This window comes from Neopsephotus bourkii, unplaced genomic scaffold (assembly GCF_033783945.1).
Source record: "Neopsephotus bourkii isolate Nb327-2 ecotype Australia unplaced genomic scaffold, CSIRO-AGI_Nbou_v1 NB_330, whole genome shotgun sequence".
In the NCBI taxonomy this organism is placed as follows: Eukaryota; Metazoa; Chordata; class Aves; order Psittaciformes; family Psittacidae; genus Neopsephotus; species Neopsephotus bourkii.
The window spans coordinates 2073696-2093254 of record NW_026900838.1 but is presented as its reverse complement, the minus strand read 5'-3'; the positions used below and the strand labels follow the sequence as shown (position 1 = coordinate 2093254).

The 19559-nt window shown below is 40.2% G+C and overlaps 1 protein-coding gene across 11 annotated transcripts in view; it reads right to left on the bottom strand.

Moving 5' to 3' along the window:
• Window positions 1–19559, bottom strand: part of DST (dystonin) — a 293848-nt gene that overhangs the window by 198611 nt on the left and 75678 nt on the right. For all 11 annotated transcript variants that reach the window (XM_061347863.1, XM_061347864.1, XM_061347867.1 and 8 more), the window contains one exon: window positions 4675–4736. In XM_061347863.1, coding sequence (XP_061203847.1) covers window positions 4675–4736 — 62 coding nt within the window. The remainder of the gene's footprint in view (window positions 1–4674; window positions 4737–19559) is intronic.

The window sequence follows — 19559 nt, the reverse complement described above, 5'->3', positions numbered from 1 at the left end:
TTTAAGTATTTAAAAATATCCCATTTAATCTGTCAAGCCTAAGACCTGGTGCTACAAAAGTACTTTCAAACTGGTTTGAGAAAGGAACTGAACAACAAACAAGAATTTACTTTTACTCCTTTTTCATCTTCAACTTTTCATTTTCCAACTTTTATCTCATCTTTTCCCCATATTTCATGCTTCTCTTATTATTTCCTTAGGTTTTGGGGGTTGATATTCAAAGGACTGTCAGAAGAATTTCTGGGCTTTCATGAAAGTTGGATTTTTTCTTTGGGTGCTTTAGGACCGTGTGAACACTACACTAGAACCAAAACCCCTGTCTTACACAAATGTCTCATAACTTCAAATGTCTTGTAACAAGGGTTACTTACTGCTAGAGCAAGTACTAGAATTTAACATCCCATTTTGACAGCAGCAAAGTGAAACACTTGCTGGAAGCACAGACATGTTTAAAGAAGTTAAGAGAGCTCTCTACCCCACTGCCACGCTACACCGGCATGTGAGTTTCTCCTTGGAAGCTCATACCACAGCAGCAGGCGAGTCTGAAGTCCAATATCACATCTCTCCAGCCCATATGTCAACAAGTGAAAGATAACGTTTAAGCTGGAGCCTCGCCTTCAGACATTAAACAGTAGCCTTAGCAAGTGCAATGCTCTAATCAATGCTCTTATCAGTTGTGAAGAAAAACTTCAGCATTTAAAAAATGTAGTGACAGTCCACTTGATCTTAAACTGGAATTCAAAGATAACTTAAACAGCTGAATTTTGCAAATAACAGATTACATACCTGTCTCTCAAACTATGTATATCTCAAGTCATTTGCAGGAAGTATTTCTGAAATGACTGTTTCTAGTTTAACAGAGTCAACTGAACTGCCAAATGACTAATCTCATACACTGAATTTTATATACTACACCCTTACGTGCTTTGAATCCAATGCAACTAAAGATGGGGAACAGAGGGCAGAAGGGTAAATATTTCTCAGTTATCCTGTTTCACAGAATTACACAATGGTTTGGGTTGGAAAGGACCTTAAGATATCTAGTTCCAACCCCCCTGCCATGGGCAGGGATGCCTCACCCAAGACCACGCCTCCCAAGGCTCTGTCCAATCTGGACTTAAACATGACCAGGGATGGAGCATTCACAACTTCCCTGGGCAACCCATTCCAGGGCCTCACCACCCTTACAGTAAAGAAATTCCTCTTTATACCCAATCTAGCCTTCCCTTGTTTAAGTTTTAACCTGTTACCCCTTGTCCTATCACTACAGTCCCTAATGAAGAGTCCCTTCCCAGCATCCCTATATGCCCCCTTCAGATACTGGAAGGCTGCTATGAGGTCTCCATGCAGCCTTCTCTTCTCCAGGCTGAACAGCCCCAACTTTCTCAGCCTATCTTCATATGGGAGATGCTCCACTCCCCTGATCATCCTCGTGGCCCTCCTCTGGACTTGCTGCAGTGTTTGTTTTACTCAGAAAATCCCATAAACACAGAATTTAATTAGAAGAATGACAGTAGGCTTCCATGCCATTCCCCAGTGAATGATGGTAACCAATAAAAGCATCACGCTGCTGACCTGGAAAAAACTCTTTTGAATATAGTGCTATAAAGGAATACAAGTCCAGTACTTTCCTAATGACTGCAGCACAGGAGATTAATTGAAATGAGCAAGGAACGAACTAAACAGGCAGGGAAAGAGTAAAAAGAGATGGGAAAACAAAATAGAAAAGATGGAGAAAAGAAAACCAAAATAGAAACCAGGCACAGAGAAAAGAAACAGAAGAGAAAGTAAAGAACATAAATAGGACAGAAAAAAAAGAAAAAAAAAAAAGAAAGAAAAAAAGCACTCCATCCCCATGCTGATAGCCAGGTTCCAGCCACACAAATAATCTGGTGCTTTCCATCTCTCATAATTACAACCACCTTCATTCTTTCCGCTTCTTGTTGAACCCTATGCAGTGGCAGATAAAGCACACTGACCTCTTTTTCAGCCAGTGGACTGAAAGCACTTCCAGGACACAATTCATCTAGAAAGACCTGCTCTCAGCCACCTACAAGAGAAGTCTGAGTAAGCAGCTCAAATCAAGCTACTGAGATGCCTGAAACAAGCTAATTCCCACCTTTTTGTCTGCAACACTGGCAATGAATGCACAAGTAAGAGTTTCATGAATTTCTTATTAATTTCAAGGTAGCTGAAAACTAAACTCAAATTCAACTTAATGCAGAGACCAGGACAGGTCTAATGACTCTCTAAAAAATGCACTGTGCTACTTCTTCTATATTCCCTCCACTATATTGTATTCTCTAAATGTGCCCTTGTGTCCTGAGAGCACATCTGAAGGATGTATTTTAATTTCCATGCAACTCACTGTTCTAAAAACAATGCTCTAAGAACAGCAACTTGACACCTGTATCACCAAATGCTTTCAAACTGAGCATTTCCAAATGATGAAGCTGTTTTACTACATAAATTCCACGTTAATGGAAGACCTATAGTCAAAACTACAGTTGCGAAGTTACTGACCTGTACTGAATTCTAAAGTGAGGAATGTGAGATGAAAATCAAGGCCAGCAGTATACATACATATATCTGTACATCTATCTGTATCTACCTTTACAGTCACTCACACTGAAGGTGTGAAGATGAAGGCCTAAGGCCACTGACCTTGGCAAACAAGTCAAAAGGATTTTGTGTGAACTCTTCACCCTGATTTCCTTGCAGGTTTAGAGCCTAAATCTTTTTTAAGCTACTCCAAAGAGGTTAACAGTATGGCAATGATGACTGTGCATGTTTCAGAAGCATGTAAAATGATGGTGTATGTAAATATGATTTTACAATACACTGCTCTTCTGTAAAAACGGGCATCGTTTTGAACTTCCATTAAAAGATTGCTCTCCAAAAAAGCTTGAGATAGGCTTTTCCATATCCCACAGAAAATTAAAACTGCATCTTTAAACTGCATCTTTAATACATAAAAAGATTAGTAGCCTCTACAAACATGGTAACAATTGCCCTCAATTAGAAGCAGAAATGCCTGATGGTTAACTTGAAGACTGCATTTTGCTGCCAGAGCACTGGCAATCTTCCTGTATTTTTTATTTTTTTTTAGATCTAATTTGTCTGAAGTACTGGACAATGGATTCATTTCTTACATTGTGAGGTAAAATTTAGAAAGCAATGACTGCAGGTCTGCAGCCTCTTGTCTTCTCTCATTAGCAAGTAGAAGACTTCTGCAAGGCCATGGGGCCACTGGGGCATTTCAAGATTATGGTGAGGAGGTGTCTGCACAGAAGGGGTCCTTTGAGCAGCTGTTTCTACACAGCATGATTCCTTTGGGTCTAACAAATCCAAGAAGGAAAACTTATTGGATGAGCAGTATTAAAAGCCATTCTGTGACTCCAGACTCACCCTGCCCACAGAGAGGTTGCATGCTGCACAGAGGCTGATGTCAGGACTGCTGCTTATGGCTCAGTCGTGGTGGGAAGGACCAAAAGACCACTCTGGAGAGAGGTCTCTTGCTAAAGACAAAACTGGACTAATCTCACATCTGGGCCTTGTTAGAACCCTATGTCACACCATTTCCAAGAGATACACAGATTTCAATTTCTTAAAATACGTGAAAACAGAATTCTGCATCTTCTACAGGTCTGAGGAGCCAGAAAGAAACAAACAAAACAAAAAAAACAAATCCAAACAGTTCACTTTAAACAACCCTGAAGGAATTCAGAATTCAGTTTTTTGGTGTCCAATATTTCTCAAATATCCATAAGAACAGCTACAAGTAGCAAAGAGATAAGTTGTCCCTCCCCAACCCCCGTATTTTTCTCGAAATAAGAATACAAGCAGATCTTTCCAACAATGTATAAACATTATACTTATCAATTAAATCTCAACTCTGACAGACACAGATGCATTTTTATTTAATGTGACTCTTACTCCCCCCCCCCTTCCCCCACACTCCTCCCAGGGGGGCAGGGGGGATCAAAGCAAGTTATGTTAAGTAATTATACAGTCTGTTTCTCCAGAGAAATATCTGAGCTAGACAGTTGGCGCTGAAAAAGCAGATTAAATTTTGAACTGAAGGGCCAAGCAGTGAAGGTGAACTCACGGCCTTTAGTTGTCTGTAGACTAAAAGCTGTACATGTCGTCAAAATTATGTTCTCTGTCCCTGAGGCAAGGTTCACTGCTATTCAAAAGAAAGATATTGAAAAGTGACTTTTGTCCCTAGAAAACCTCTATTTCTAATCCACAAGCAGCATACGGATGCTACGGGATGATCCAGAACTCCTCAAGGTCATTTCCCTGTCCTCAACATGGTATTTTAAAAGAAATTCACTATTATTATTATTATTTGCCTTAGCTGTGGTTGCTACAGCCATAACACACTAATGCCAGATAAGACTCAAGCTTTGTAGAAAGACATCATATCCCTTAAAATTTGACTCATTTTAATTTCAAATTCAAGTATTCAAATAAATCCCCTTGGGATATCAGACAGCAGCATTTCAACTCCCCCATGACTCCTCAAAGACAAAGCACATGCATAAATCTCAACATTTAAGATCATCCTTATTATATGTAACACACGTGCACCCTGAAATCAAACAATTAGTAAAAGACACAGGCACTGCTACAGTAATCAGTCATCCAGACATCATGGAAATATCAACTGACCTTCATGAGATGTTGATTTATCCATTTTGTGAAGGTTTTCTTTTGTACTTTGTCCCGCTCATCTAGAGGCAAAAAGGAAAAACAAAAGGGTTTAACGGATCTACAAATGATGCAGGTTTTCATTTGTTTTGGTTTGCCTTAAATTATGGAGAGTTTTATAAAATTAGGCATTCAAATAAGGTTTAAAAACAGAATAACCTGTAAACATTCCAAAATGTCTAATCAAAATAATAGCATGCAAATGTTTTTGCAGTACATCACAGCACATCATGAAAAAGTTTCTTGAGGAAAAGTTCCGTGTGAGTTTTTCCAGGACACCAGCCCTGTTGGTACAGTAGCAGCACTACTAACAAAAATATAGCTTCCTAGAAGTTAACCATCCCCTAAAATGCACTGAAAAGATCAAGACAAACTTTTTAAGAGCTATGAACACTATTTATAGCCTCTAAAACCCAATGACTACTTATAGCCTCTAAAACCCAATCAATTATTAAAGTATTGAGCAATAGAAAATCTCTCACTATACACAAGCTGGCTCTTTTAATCCCTATGCTTTGAAACTGAAATATCAGCCTTGTTCCAACATGCAAGGATGACCTACAGCTTCAGTCAGAGAAAGGACTCTTTCTTCTAATCCTTTATAAAATAAGTAAGGCTGTGCCATATGGGACCCAGCCATTGCGAACAGGTTGATCCCTGGTGTTGAAGTTAGCATCAATGATTGCCCACGAAATATTAAAAAGAAGCAATGAAAGCAATAGACACAGGATAAGAAAGCATCCCACTTATGGATGGGAAGAATGCACATGTGTTCTACCAAGCCATACTGGAGAAACCACCACTCCGGCACAAGAGTTATCTCCACAAACCTACACATGGTCAGTAGCCAGTACAACTGCTACAGAGCCTGTTCACAGTCCCAGAGCTCCCTGGGGTAGGAGTTGTGGTGCATTAGGACCAGGACCATCTGTGCAAGCCTAAAATAGCGATATCCCTTAAGACCCCATACAACAAAACTGCAGCTGTTTCATTGACTCAGGCTATTTGTAGTGTGACTGAGAATGGGCAATGAGATCAGGTAGCCAAACAAGACCCCTTCTGTAGCTACTGCCACCACCAGAAGGTTGAATGAGATAATGTACTTTATATTTTTAAAAATAAATACTCTTTTCAGACTGGTCAAAGGTAACATAAGTAATAAAAATTAAGGGAAGATCCATATTCATGGACTTTCAAGTCTCTGGTGTGATACTGAGGTCGTTCAAAAACGCATGAGATCATAACAAGAGTCCACCCTGAGCCACACTGAGCACTGTGTGCTGTTCCTACCAGTAGCCAGAAATGAGTATGAGAATTCAGGAACAAATGCAAAAACAAGACAAGCAGAAGTCCTGTGAAGCCTTTGTATACTCCCCATGTGTGACTCACAGACTTTCTACATGCTTATACGTATCTTTGTACTTAAGAGTCATAGATGCATTTTTTCTGTTGTTTTTTTTTCAATCCTTTTTTAACACATCTGTAACTTCTGCTGCTACAGTTCACTGTGGCAATGAGTTCTTCGTATTTGTACATTCAGCTCTGTACAGAACAGCTGCTGTGCCCTAAATGCCTTTTCCACACCACCCAAGCTTCTGGCATACACTTTTTCCCTGCTTCACAGCTCCACACTCTCTTATTCTAGCTGAAGACCCCAAAAAGAGGAGTAAGAGACAAATTAAAGAGCAAAGCTGCACTAGAGGAGAAAAAAACATGGTGGATTAAGAAAACCTTTTGCTACATACACATTTCCCTATAGCCTTGATCTAGCAAGACAGCATTTCTGACATCTGTTACTTATCCTAATAAGGTAGAAGCCTTTGTTTGGTAGATGTAGAGAACAGAAAAATCTCAAAAATCAAAGAAATCCAGAAATACTTGTAACTGTTCCATTATGGGTACCTGTTTTGAAAGAAACACAAATTTTCTCAATGTTTTAACATCCCAGCCCACAGTGTGTCTTTTTTCCTAAGGTAACACCAGCTAGTTCTGACTAACCACTACAAAAGTTTACACTTTGTGAAGTGTTACTGTGACAAGAGGAAAAAAAAAAAAAAAAAAAAAGTTAAAAAAATAAAAAATATCCACTTCCTTTTATCGTTAGAACACGCAGTCACCATTAATTTAAACTCTACTTTCAACTGAAATGCCAACATACATTAAGTGATGCTTACTACCCCTATTGCATTTATACATGCATATATTACACAAACACTCACAGAAAAACTCTGTACCCGACACACAAAATGTGTGACAAGGAGGAAAGCTGCTGTCATGTTGTGCAAAACACCAGGATTGAAGAAAAATTAAAGAAAAAAAGGAGAAAAAGAAACCAAAACTACACCACAACTGGGATGTTTAATCGAAAACCCAAATGATTCCAGAAAAGCAAATGCACACTGGGAGGAAAACATGGTGCAACAGTATTCAGTTTGCCCAAGCTCTGAGAAGCACATACAAATCAGCCCCGCCAGATGAAACAGAAAACAGGGAGCTAACTACAGAAGAACTACCAAACTAAGGAGAAGAACTACATTGAAAGCCTCTGGAGTGAAGCTTCCCTCCAGAGCGCCCTACTGCCCTGCCAGCTCAGCACTGAGCTGCGTTACTGACCCATGCAGCACATCACTTCCACCAGCTTTGCACTCCAGTCCTTTTCATCTTCAGCAAACTCTGTCATTCTTCCCTTCAACACTGCAGGGCTGCTTTTCTCCTCAGGGAAAGGAGAGCCAAGGCGTGACCAGAGCTTCTCCTAGCTTACACAAAGTAGCAACTCCCCTTTTTAAAAAGGCAGAGGCAAACAGCCCATCTGCTGCCACTGCTGCAAAACCTCTAGTCCTCTGGATTTAAGTCACAAGAAGAAGCAAACTAAGCATCAGCGTTTGTTTGTTTTGACTTTTTACATGCACTAATACACATTTGGGTACAAATGTTGAGCTTTTTGAACCAGGAAGTCTATTTTTCTTCCTTCTACCAACAGTAAGCATTAAGGAAAGAGCGTCACCATGAAAAGAGCAGCCACCAGTACCATTTAAGCCAAGGTAATTTAAGAATGCAGGTGAGGCAGTAGCTGCAGAAAGAAAACACATCTTCCCAGATAACCTGATCTGCAGATCACAACAATAAACTCTCAAGGGTTAATTTATCAACCTGAGCTTCTCTGCTTTTACCTGTTACTGCAGACACATTCATTGCAGACATTATTCTCACGTATCAGACACACCTAATGAAAAGCATCTTAAGTTTAAAGTGCTTGGAAAGTACCTCAAAGGAATGGCTCCAGCCTTAACAGACCACCTACTTTATGAACCTACACTGTAACACAGCAGTATCTAAAGAGGCTCCAGATTAGAAAATTGGTACTTAAAAACCAGTTGCTACAACTAAGGTATCTCATTACACATTCCTGTCATTCCTAAATCCCAAAGACAAATTCAGAGGCCAGATCTGTCTAATACCAATACCCATTTTCATGAATCCCCATCACTTCCATAGATCACAGCACCTGCAAATTAGAACAGTTTCTCTGGAAGACAGGTTTACTGCCAGGATTACACCAAAGGCTACACATGGCATTGATGCCTCTTCAATACTCTCCTGGGGAGAACCACAGAATCATTAAGGTTGGAAAAGACCTTTAAGATCATTTGAGTCTGACGGTAAACCTAGCACTGCCAAGTTCACCATGTTCCCAAACAACATATCTATGCATCTTTTAAACACCTCCAGGGATAGTGACTCAACTACTTCCCTGGGCAGCCTGTCCCAATGCTTGACAGCCCTTCCCATGAAGATTTCCTCTAATATTGACCTAAACCTCCCCTGGCACAACTTGAGGCCATTTCCTCTTGTCCTATCACTTGTTACTTGGGAGAAGAGACTGACTCACACCTCACTGCAACCTCCCTTCAGGTAGTTGTAGACAGCAATAAGGTTCCCCCTGGACCTCCTTTTTCCCAGCCTAAACCACCCCAGGTCCCTCAGTTGTTCCTCATCAGACTTGTTTTCCAGACCCTTCACCAGCTTTGTTGCCCTTCTCTGGACCTGCTCCAGCACCTCAATGTCTCTCTTGTAGTGAGGGGCCCAGAACTGAACACAGGATTTGAGGTGCAGCCTCACCAGTGCTGAGTACGGGGGATGATCACTGCCCTGGCCCAGCTTGGCCACACCATTTCTGATACAGGCCAGGATACCGTTGACTTTCTTGGCTGTCTGGGCACAAGCTGGTTCATGTTCAGCAGTTGTCACGATGGGAAAAGTAGCACCTCATCTTTCTCCTGCTTCTGCCAATGCATCCACTACCAGCTGCGGTCAGAAGAGGACACTGGTGAGGCGAAGCCAGTGTGTCTCACAACCATCTGCTGCCCTCACAAACTGAAATACTCGGCAATTGGCATCATCTGACCTGTGTTTTCACAGAAAATGTATCCCACCCAATTACTGTCTCATCTTATGACATCTGCATTGATATGGCGAGGTTCTTCCAACTGAGTGGCTCCTGTTCTGTATATTCCTATCAGGCAAGCCATCAATTTACAAAGCTGCCTTTTACATGTTATATTAGATCATACATGCACATAGTTATGGAATTAATTGAAATTTACTCCTATCTGAGCTCTGCATTGTTAATTTCAACAGCAATGAAACGTGAGCCTCAGTTTAGGTCTTCCCTTATTTCTTCTCATTTCTCCAATTATTCTGTGAAGAATTTAAGCCTGTTTCCTGCTTCCTTTGCTCTGAAAACCAATTAGATTTCTTACATGCTGGGGTGAAAGGTCACACATAGAGCTGATCTGATTACAAAGATCAATCAGAATAAAAGTTTTGCTCATTTATTCTAAGATCTGATGCCCCTTCATGCTCTACTTTTATTAAACTGCAGACTATATGCATCAAGAGCTGAGGATGTAGTTTTCCTGGAATTACAGCCAAGTAAGACCAAACTCAGACCTCACTGAAGTTAACAGATAACTATTTCTAAGTGAAGCCCCCACTGGCTTCTATGTCATTAGCATTCAATCTTCATGACAAAAAAAATAAAAATAAAAAATAAAAAATCAAAGTTTAGGATCTGTAATACATTTTTCAAACAGAGTATTTTTATTTCTCTTTCACAAAATAGTATTGCAAATTTTGCTTGTCAAATAATCTCTGTGGGTATGCACTTAGCTATTAAAATGCAAATATTTCCTGAAAAATATGTGCTTTAAAGAAATGAGTAACCTAATTCATAGGCAGAATGTGAATCACACTGACTATAGATGTAAGTGCAATGAAGACTGGGAAGTGCTCAATTTTATAGAGGTTGCAGGAAAACACATACTAAAAATGAGCAATACTGAAAATAAACTGGGAAACTTCAGCATTTCATTTTCCATTACATTCAGTTATCCCTTAAGTGGGCTTCCCAATGAAGTTGTCTTGACTGCAACAGCTGCAAGCAGAATCCAAAGATAACACCCTTTCATCTATGATATACTTAATGCGTGTTTGTTCACCCATCTCCAGTGACCCGCTTCAGCAGCTCCCCAGCCTTACAAGTGAAGCAATGAAACAATACTGCAGATTAATTCATGGAGAGAAGACTTAAAATGTTCCTGAAGTTTAAATGTGATCAGGAACTATAGTTATCTTGGAAATGCTGCAATTCTTCATAACTAAATACCAGGATAATACTTGATTAGCATGTAGTTTGTTAAAATGTATAGAACAGACCACAAAACCTGAAATTAATTGCTTTGTTATGTTAGCAGTATACTTGCAATGAATTTAAAATGCTTGCAAAATAAAAAAAGTCTAGTCACATGTAAACTGTTCTATTTGCTCTGCTATCAGCTCTTGTGAAAGGCTTCCCAAAACACACCGTCTGTAAAACAAATTGCTACCCTGCTGTAAAATGAAACACATTTAGACTCATATCCCCAAAACAATCTGTTGATTAGATGCGCTTATCAGGGCTCAGACATAGAGTCAACAAAATCATACCAATAGCTGCACCATCCCCTCCATTTGCATACACATACCAGTTGTTCACATATTGTTTCTTGTAACAAAGACCCAATTTTATATGCAAACAATTAAGCGCAGTTTCCCTGAGTCAATGGAAGGCAAAGATCTCACAGAACTCCATGGATCAATGAGGAGAAGACTTCTTTGGAGTACACGAAGCTCAAACTGCCCATATGGCTTGGGTACCCTTCCCTCCTGGCCCCAAGGGAGACCTCAGGCTCCTGCTGATGAACTCTGGACACTCTTTAACAGTCTACTTTGGATAATTGTAGTAAAGCAGCAGTACTTGGGAGCATTAACTCACCATCTAAGACACAGACAGATTTTTCGTCTCATGAAGATGTGGACTGCTGTGGCTAAACTCTTCACAGTTCCCAAACTAGCTGCTTCCCAGCTACATCAGATCATGAATGGCAGCATGAATGTCAGGTGTGTGTGACTATAACTTCAACATTCATCATGAAGACTGATATAGACTGATACTAAAATATTTGCTGAAACAGAAAGAAGGCGTAACACAGAATATTGTTCTCTGTTAGAACCATAGTTTGCTAGAAACAAAATAAGGCTCTGATACTTTTTGAGGTCAGATTTTAATCCTAATTGCAGATGAAGAAGCAATCATAAAACTCCCAATGACTCTGACAGAGCTACGACCACCTCAATGAAAATAAAGACCACACAGGAACTGAACTGTAAGAACGACTGGCTCACCATTTAACTTGTGATACTGTGTAATGCACCACACCTCAATTCTAGAGATGCAGGTAAACATGAAACCACAATATGCAGGAAATCAACACTTTGTGTCCTGAAAACACTCAAAAATTTGCTAATTGCACACCCATCTGGCTCAATGAGAAACTGCACTCATCAAATCCTCACTTGGACCTTCTTTCTGCTAATACTTCTTTTCATCTATGCTGGAAGCAAGATGAAGAATTCAGCTGGCCTACTCCTGTAATGTGGGGATTAACTCAGCTATGTAAAATCTCTGCTGCATAAAATCTACTGTCCTATGCAGAAGATGCTATGTAAATCTCCAACTACTTTAACAAGAACTGTACTTTTGGTTTGATTTGCAGGAATTTAAATATTCCCACACCTGTATGGAAGAAATATTGTTATTTGACTGTGTGCCCATAGATGAAAATCAAGAGGAAGCCCAAGGGATTATTTTGTACTCACAGCACCTTGGTCAGCCATCATTTTGAAGTGTTAGTGTACTTAAATACCTCATGTGGGGTATGAGACATGAAATGAGCTCAAAAAACATTTTTCTAGTGTCTGCCAGTCCCATAGTGCTCCAAAAGGTTTACAGACATAAATCAAACGTGGGTCCCATCCCCTGAAAGTTTACAGCTAAGGTATTAAATGAAAAAACAATAACAGACCACAGGAGAAATACAAGGAAATAATGAAATAACAGTGGTTCCCTTTAAGCCTGTTCCATTTATTTGATTTCTGCCTTTATGAGAGAGAGAAGACCCACATGAAAACACCACATCCAGCAATCAAGACATCTAAAACATGCACATAGTCAAAAAAAAAAAAAAAAGAAAAGAAAAGAAAAGAAAAGAAAAGAAAAGAAAAGAAAAGAAAAAAGAGAAACATCTTAGTAGACATTAACCTGTCCTGCGAGGTGTATCACAGCACCTCCTCAATTGTGGCTGTATCACCCGTTTTGAGATTACCACCCCAACAAAAGGCTTAGGTTGCTGGTTGTGGGAGCTTTTTGTTTGTGGGTTTGGATCACTAGAGCGATCCACAGAATCACAGAACAGGTTGGAAGAGACCTCAAGAACCATCTAGTCCAACCTTTCTCTGCAAAAGCATGACCTAGACTAGATATCCCAGCACCCTTGCCCAGTCAAATGTCAACAGTGTCCAGTGTTGGGGAACCCACCGCTTCCGTGGGGAGGTTATTCCAATGGATGATTGCTTTCATTGTGAAAATGTTTCCTCCTGTGTCCAACCGGCATATCCCCAGGAGTAACTGTGCCCATTACCCCTCCTCTTTTCCATGTATCTCCTAGTAAAAAGGGAGTGCCTTTGTAGCCTTTTGTAGCTACATCTTTGTAGCCACCCTTTAAATGCTGAAACACAGTGACAACATCTCCCCTCAACCTTTATTTTTGCTGACCTTCATGGGGTTCTTGTTAAGCCCACTCTTCCAGCCTATCCAGGTCATCCTGCAGGGTGTCCCTCCCTTCCAAAGCATCCCCTTCCCCACTCTATTTGGTACTGTTGTCAAAGTTTTCCAGGGTACACTTGATCCCATCTTCCAGATTATCTATGAAGATATTAAGCAGCATTAGGCCCAATAGCGATACCTGGTGGACCACAAGTGACAGGAAGTTTTGGTACAAATTAAAAATGGGTTTCTGTAACACCAGACAACAGCTTGTATATTTGAAAATGTTGATGCAAGTTTTAGCAGAAATCCCGTATTGTAAAAACATGCATATTGTAAAAACCAAACAGCAAAAGGCTCATGAGACTAAAGCCTATTTCACCAATCTAGTGCAAACTCAGGTCACTGCAGTAAGCAGCACTACAGTAAGGAAACTGCAGTCATTTTCCCTAAGCCCCCAGAAGTCAGTGAAGATCTACACTGACTCTATATATGTCTGTCCTTTGATCAAGTCCTGCTGCTCCACTTTTTACACTCTCCCTTAGAGAAAAAGCAGAGGGATACATTCAAGAAATCCATGGAAAGGTCCTGAAACAAGAAAAGGCCCAGAACAGCACTGCCTTTTCAAACTGTTCAGCCAGCCTTTGAAGTCCTGTGCTTGCAGTGACTGTGCTAACTCCAAGCTGCCGCAGAGCGTGAAGAACTGGAGGGAAAGCAGTAATGTTTCCGTGTGACACACATAGCCTCTGAATAGCACGGTTTACCTCACCACCTCCTCAGTAGAAGCTATGAAACTTTAATGCAGCACACAAAGTGCACGAATATATTCACTGGTAGAGCCAAGAGAGAGCTTGAAAAGAGGAGCTACAGAGAGAGATCTGTGATGCTGGGTTTGGCTAAATCAGGAAGTCTTGTTCACCCTCTGATCTTCACACTCTCTGTTATACTTACATTAAAAGAGATGAATTTGGTTCACATGCAGTGTCGAGATAACCAGAACAAGAACCAAGATCCCTGGGCATTTAAAGAATAAAATAAACCAGCTGATGTTTACACCACAGCCATATATGAAAGTTCTCCTCATTCATCTCCACCAGCACACACACCCGTTGTTCTCCCTTCAGTTTCATGAACAATAACAGATTCTCCTCTGCAACAAAGAAACATAAAAGAACTACTAGGCTGTTTTCTGTGTTGCAGGAAGACAAAGAACACACACACTCTGAAACCACTCTCAGACTTCCAGAGATTTAATGCCAGCTCACATAAATAGCATAGTCAAATATTGAAACAAAAGTATCCCAGCCAATTTCATTTGAAGACCTGGCCCAAAGAACAGACTTAATATTGAAAAGGAGCCTACAAAAAAAAAACCAACAAACAAACAACAAAACACAAACAACAAAACACTGACCACTTCTGTTGATTACCACACAAAACCAAATGAACGTTTTCACTGAGCTGAACTGTTTCACATATATTCTTTCACCAGGAACATCTATAGTCTTAGTCCACTCCATAAAGACTTATTAGCAAAGCAATACTTTCATACATGTAAAAAGAAGCCAGTCGGTTGAGCTGTCATGCTGAGATGTGCAAAATGATATTTAGTAGGAAAACAGGAAAACTGTTTACTTTAAGACTGAGGTGTTCCTGCTTTTCAAATACAGTGTTGCTATACGGAATATACAGCTGTACAAACATCTGGAAAAGCAGTGGAAAGCAGCTGGAAACAAATGGGGGGTGAAGCAGAGAATTACCTGGGCAGGCAGGCAGCCCCAATCATCAAATTATCCTTCCTATCTTAAATTTTTATTCTGCAATTCAGAGTCCGAAACATGCAAACTTGCAGAGCATTTATCCAGCTTAAGCATTTCCCCATTTAATGCAGACTTCCACACATATTCACAGCCTGTATCAAAATGTATCTCTAACTTGTAACTTCCACAGAACTCTGAAAGTTCTGTATGAGCTTTGGCAGGATTAGAAAACTCCTGCTCTTTATAAAACAAGTACCCTCCCTATGCCAGTTAAAAAAAATAAACCACAATTTATCTATGTGGCTATGGTGGTGTTCTGAAGTAAAACGTAAAAGCTGTGAACTCAGGATACAGAGAAAGGAATAACAGTGCTAATTTAGTCCCATAAAAATTATCTTGAAATAATTGCCACTCTCTGAATTTCCACACATAAACAACCAATTAAAATGACATCTTTCAGTCAATGATCCATTTCCTTCCCATACCCATGGCAGCATGTATTGACTTAGAAAATTTACAGTATCATTTGAATCATCCATGGTAATGATGCAAAAATGATTTATCAAGTCCTGCAACAGTACTAATGCTTATTGAATAAAGTGTCAGTGGGGCTTGGTGATGATGTTAGGGCAGAAACCTATTTCTTCATTAAACTTACTAACCAGATAAATGCCCCTTCCCGTCTGCTCTAACTGCACCACCAGAACAAACCTGTTTCAGATTTTACTCAGTGGTAGAGGCACCAAGGCAGTCTTGGAGGAGATGAAACACCTTTGCTCTTCTGATCCCCTGGAATTTGGGATGCCTAAAGCCACCTCTATAGGTGCCCTGCCCTCCTTTACCCATACTCAAAGGTCAATGGACCTCTGAGGACTTCACATTAACAGCAGCCCCATGCCGTCCCACAGATAAGAGAAGTGCTACAATGGATGGAGACTTTAAGGTTTCAAGGACATGAAAAGATCACTTGTGAGAAGGCACTGCACACAGAATGGCTGATAAAGAGCAATGTAAGAACAATGCACAAAGTTAAGTTTTGAAAATGGCACTGACTGAAGAACAGGAAAGTTTAAGGAATGAGAACTGATAGGGCAGAGAGAGCTGTGAGTGATACTGATGATAAAGATAAGAAGCCCATACATTTTATAGACGAAAAAGAGGATTGAAGAACAATACAGAAAAACGATTTTAGTGAAAACATATGTTGAAATAACTGCTTACGCCTGTCATCTGGAGCAGCATAAACATAGAACCTATGGCAGTCACTATAAGCCTCAGATCTCTCTGGAGCACAGCTTACGCTGCATACGTAGAAAGGCAAGGTTTCAGAAGCACTCTGTAGGCTGAAACTAGAGAATAAGAACCCGAGAGAAGTCACATGTTTCAGCCTTAGCAACTGGTAAGTGCTCTCAACAGTGACAAAAAATAGAAGAAGCAATGACTGAACTTGAGGAAATTTGTGAATCAGTACAAGAAGTTTAATTTTGGCTGTATTTCACCCAAAAGGATGGCAGGACAAAACAAGAGATACAAGAGATAGGACAAAACATAGCTCAAACAGCTTTGCTTACAGTAATATAGCTGAAGTCACAAGGACGGATCAAACTGCTCATAAATACTGAATGTACTTAGAGATTAAAAGACTGCAAGCTCTAAAAATTATAGCCAAGCTATCATGAAATAGCACGAGTAGCAACCAAAAGAATACAGATACCACAAGACCTTTGGTGTTTTGGAGCTCTAAAGATTTGGATCAAACACCTACACCTGGTTGGCTTGCAATACGCTTTGTCTATATAGTTTTCAGAAATTCCTTCTCCCATCTGATTTACCTACACTTTTTCAGAATAACCACTTTCTGAGCTGCATAATGAACAAGATCTTTCTCACAAATCTAGACAAAAAAAAGTCAATCAAATTTTGCTTCCAGACACAGATACTGCCTTTTATTCAACAGCAAAGAAGATTCAACTATCTGAAATACTTGTGCCCACAAGCTGGGTATAAACAAAGCCAGAGTCTGAAGGGGTTTCCATCATCCTTCAGATCCTTCACATCTGGAGAACTGGAAATATACGCGAGATGTGTGTATCTTGTCATACCTTTACATCATACTTGGACAAATTTCAGTGTAAGTTGTACTGACACACTAGCTAACGCAAGCTTGCTTTACAAAAATCATTGTGCCAAAGAACCCCAAAAGGTCCTTCTTTGGATTTAGCTACCTAGCCAGAAATGTAAAGTTACTCAGATTTCACACTAACTATAACACCAAATAAGTGCACTTGCACAATACCTCTATTCTGTAAGTCACTACTCACTCATGAGCTCTATCTCCCCTTATTCTGAAATAATTAAGCCTTTTAAACCTTTCATCCCCAAAAGCTTTGAAAGATTTCTGTAGCCACATTTTCAGTTACAGCCTTCCTCCCGTGTCTTAAAAGCCATACTCTGTATTCTCAACTCAGCAAAACATAAATTATTCACTAAAACCTTGACAGCCAATTTCTGTTCTCAGAGGGCTAAAAATGTGCATATGATGACTTCAGTGCTAGCTGATTTTCTTCATTCCTGTAATTCAAATTTCTGTTATATTTCCTTTCATCTCATGGGATGATGGAGAAGAATATGGTAGAATGGAGACAATCGAGTTTTTCTCTTGGAACTCTGAAACACATAATAATGTACTTCAAGCTTAGTTTGTAGGTAGAGAGAAATGATGAAAAATGTAACTAGAATGAACACTAGATCAGAATACAGACATGTAACTGGACTGCAAAAATCACCACCAACCTAGCCACTGCAATGACTTTATTCCATGTTAGCCCAGCTCCCTCTAAATCCTTAAAGACTTCTATTCAGTAGGAGATTTGTGCTATATGAGGAGATGAAATACAACCTTAAGAAGTTTAATGTACTCTGAGACAGAGAGCATAAGCACGATAGAGACAGGATGACAGTAAAAGGGGGCAGGCTGAGTGACATGCCACCTGCCTGTCCCAGGCAGAGGGATTGATTACCACCACTGGGGTTGCCAGACCAAAACTTGCCTCTCTAGCCAAGCTAGGATGTATTTTTAGTCTTTGCAAATATTACCGGACTATAAATGGATTTTGTTCTAATAGCTTTTTATTATTATTGCAATATAGAATTAACAGTGCTTTTATACACAGATATTTGACATCTCAAAAGCAGAAATGATCACGAAACCTCAGGAACCTTGGTTAGCCCATGACCTGAAGAATTTGCACACTGACACACTCCAGCTAAGTGCCAAGTCAAGGAGGAGGGTCCCTGGCACATGAGGACATGTGACAGAGCTGATGAAAGGAAACCAGGTGACAGGAATGACTGCAGAGGAGGAAAGGGGCTCCATGAAGAACCCATGGCAGGAATCAGGCAAAAGCTGAAACAGAACCAAGTATTCAGCCACAGAGAAGATTTGCCTTCTCACTTACGCTGTTGTTATTCAAATAGGAAGGAAACACATACAGACAGCTGGATAGACAAAGCCTAGAGACAGTTGATAGAGCCAGACCCACTCCCTGAAACCAAGAGCAAACTTCTGTGAAGGTTAACAGCATGAGGACTGGGTTGAACATGCCCTGTCTCTCTCTCCTATATGTAGCTCTGTTCTCCCACATGTCATCACACTACTGAGGAACAAACTGAAGTCTTGTCTTACTTGTGCAGCAACACATACAAGAACCACCACAAACAGAGTTTGTTAGGCCAAAATGGCTGGTTTTTCAGCTTGCAGACATGGCCAGGGCCAATCCAGCCAAAGGGAAAATGGAAGGGCATAAAGAAAGTCACCTTATGGCACCCAGTCACATAGGTCAACCACTGAGCACCAAGCTCCCTAGCTGAACTGTTGCGTTACCCAAATTACATTACTAAAAGCAAGCTCAGGTGTCATCTAAGAGTCCCTACAAGTTTCACGGTCCTTTAAAGGGAGGAGCTTTTTTTATTAAAATGTTAACAGCATATATAAGCCTCAAATAGTTACTGCCCAAGATAAAAGGATCAAATGAGTTACTGTCTGAAATTACTGTAACGAAATAAGATAGAGTCTACCAGTCACAAGACACTGGCAAGATGTGAAGTACTTGATTTTACAGTACTGCAGTAGCAGGGTGACTACAGCTTGGGGGGAGGGAAATTCATTTGCAACTGAGTGGGATTTTGTTAACAACTGGCTTGTTCTACACCTTAAAATTGTTCTACACCCACTGCAGCTAATTGAATTTTATGAAATTCATATTCTTTCATACAAGGTGAAGATACAGAGAAATAACAGACCTGATTAAATGCTCTCCCACAAAACCGGCACGATTTTTTGCTAATAAAAATGAAGGTATGAATGGAACTTATCTTTGGCAAAGATGCTGCATGAAACACAAACAGATGTGATCCAGCAAAGCTCCAACACAGAGATCATCTGGAACTGTCCCCATGCTAGAAGGGGACTGTGTGTTTCTTACACCTGTGTGTTACCACAAGGAGTATCAATTTCTGTGAGTCACATTAAAGAATACAATTATATAGACCGTACACCTGAAACAAGGCGTAACTGGGCCAGAGCTGCAGCAGAGATCCATGACTTACAAACCAGGACCTGGGCAAGATCTTTCAAGCAAAAGTCCATGATGCTTGTACTAGAAGACGTTTCCAAAACACTACAATTCTATAACTGAAGAAGTAGATTACTGAGCATTAACAAGCGAAAGGGAAGGAATGCAAAAGCTGTCTAACAGGCACTGTTATCTTTGCAAAGGCAAAGGTTTTACAGGCTAATGGCTTACTGAGGATGTATACCATCACAAAAAGGCAAAAATATTAATTAATATTGCAAAGCTTAAAGATGGATCAGAGGCCAGTCTCCCAGACAGATAAGTATTTTGTTGGAGTAATTATGCAGTGCTGAGGATTCCCTCCAAAAT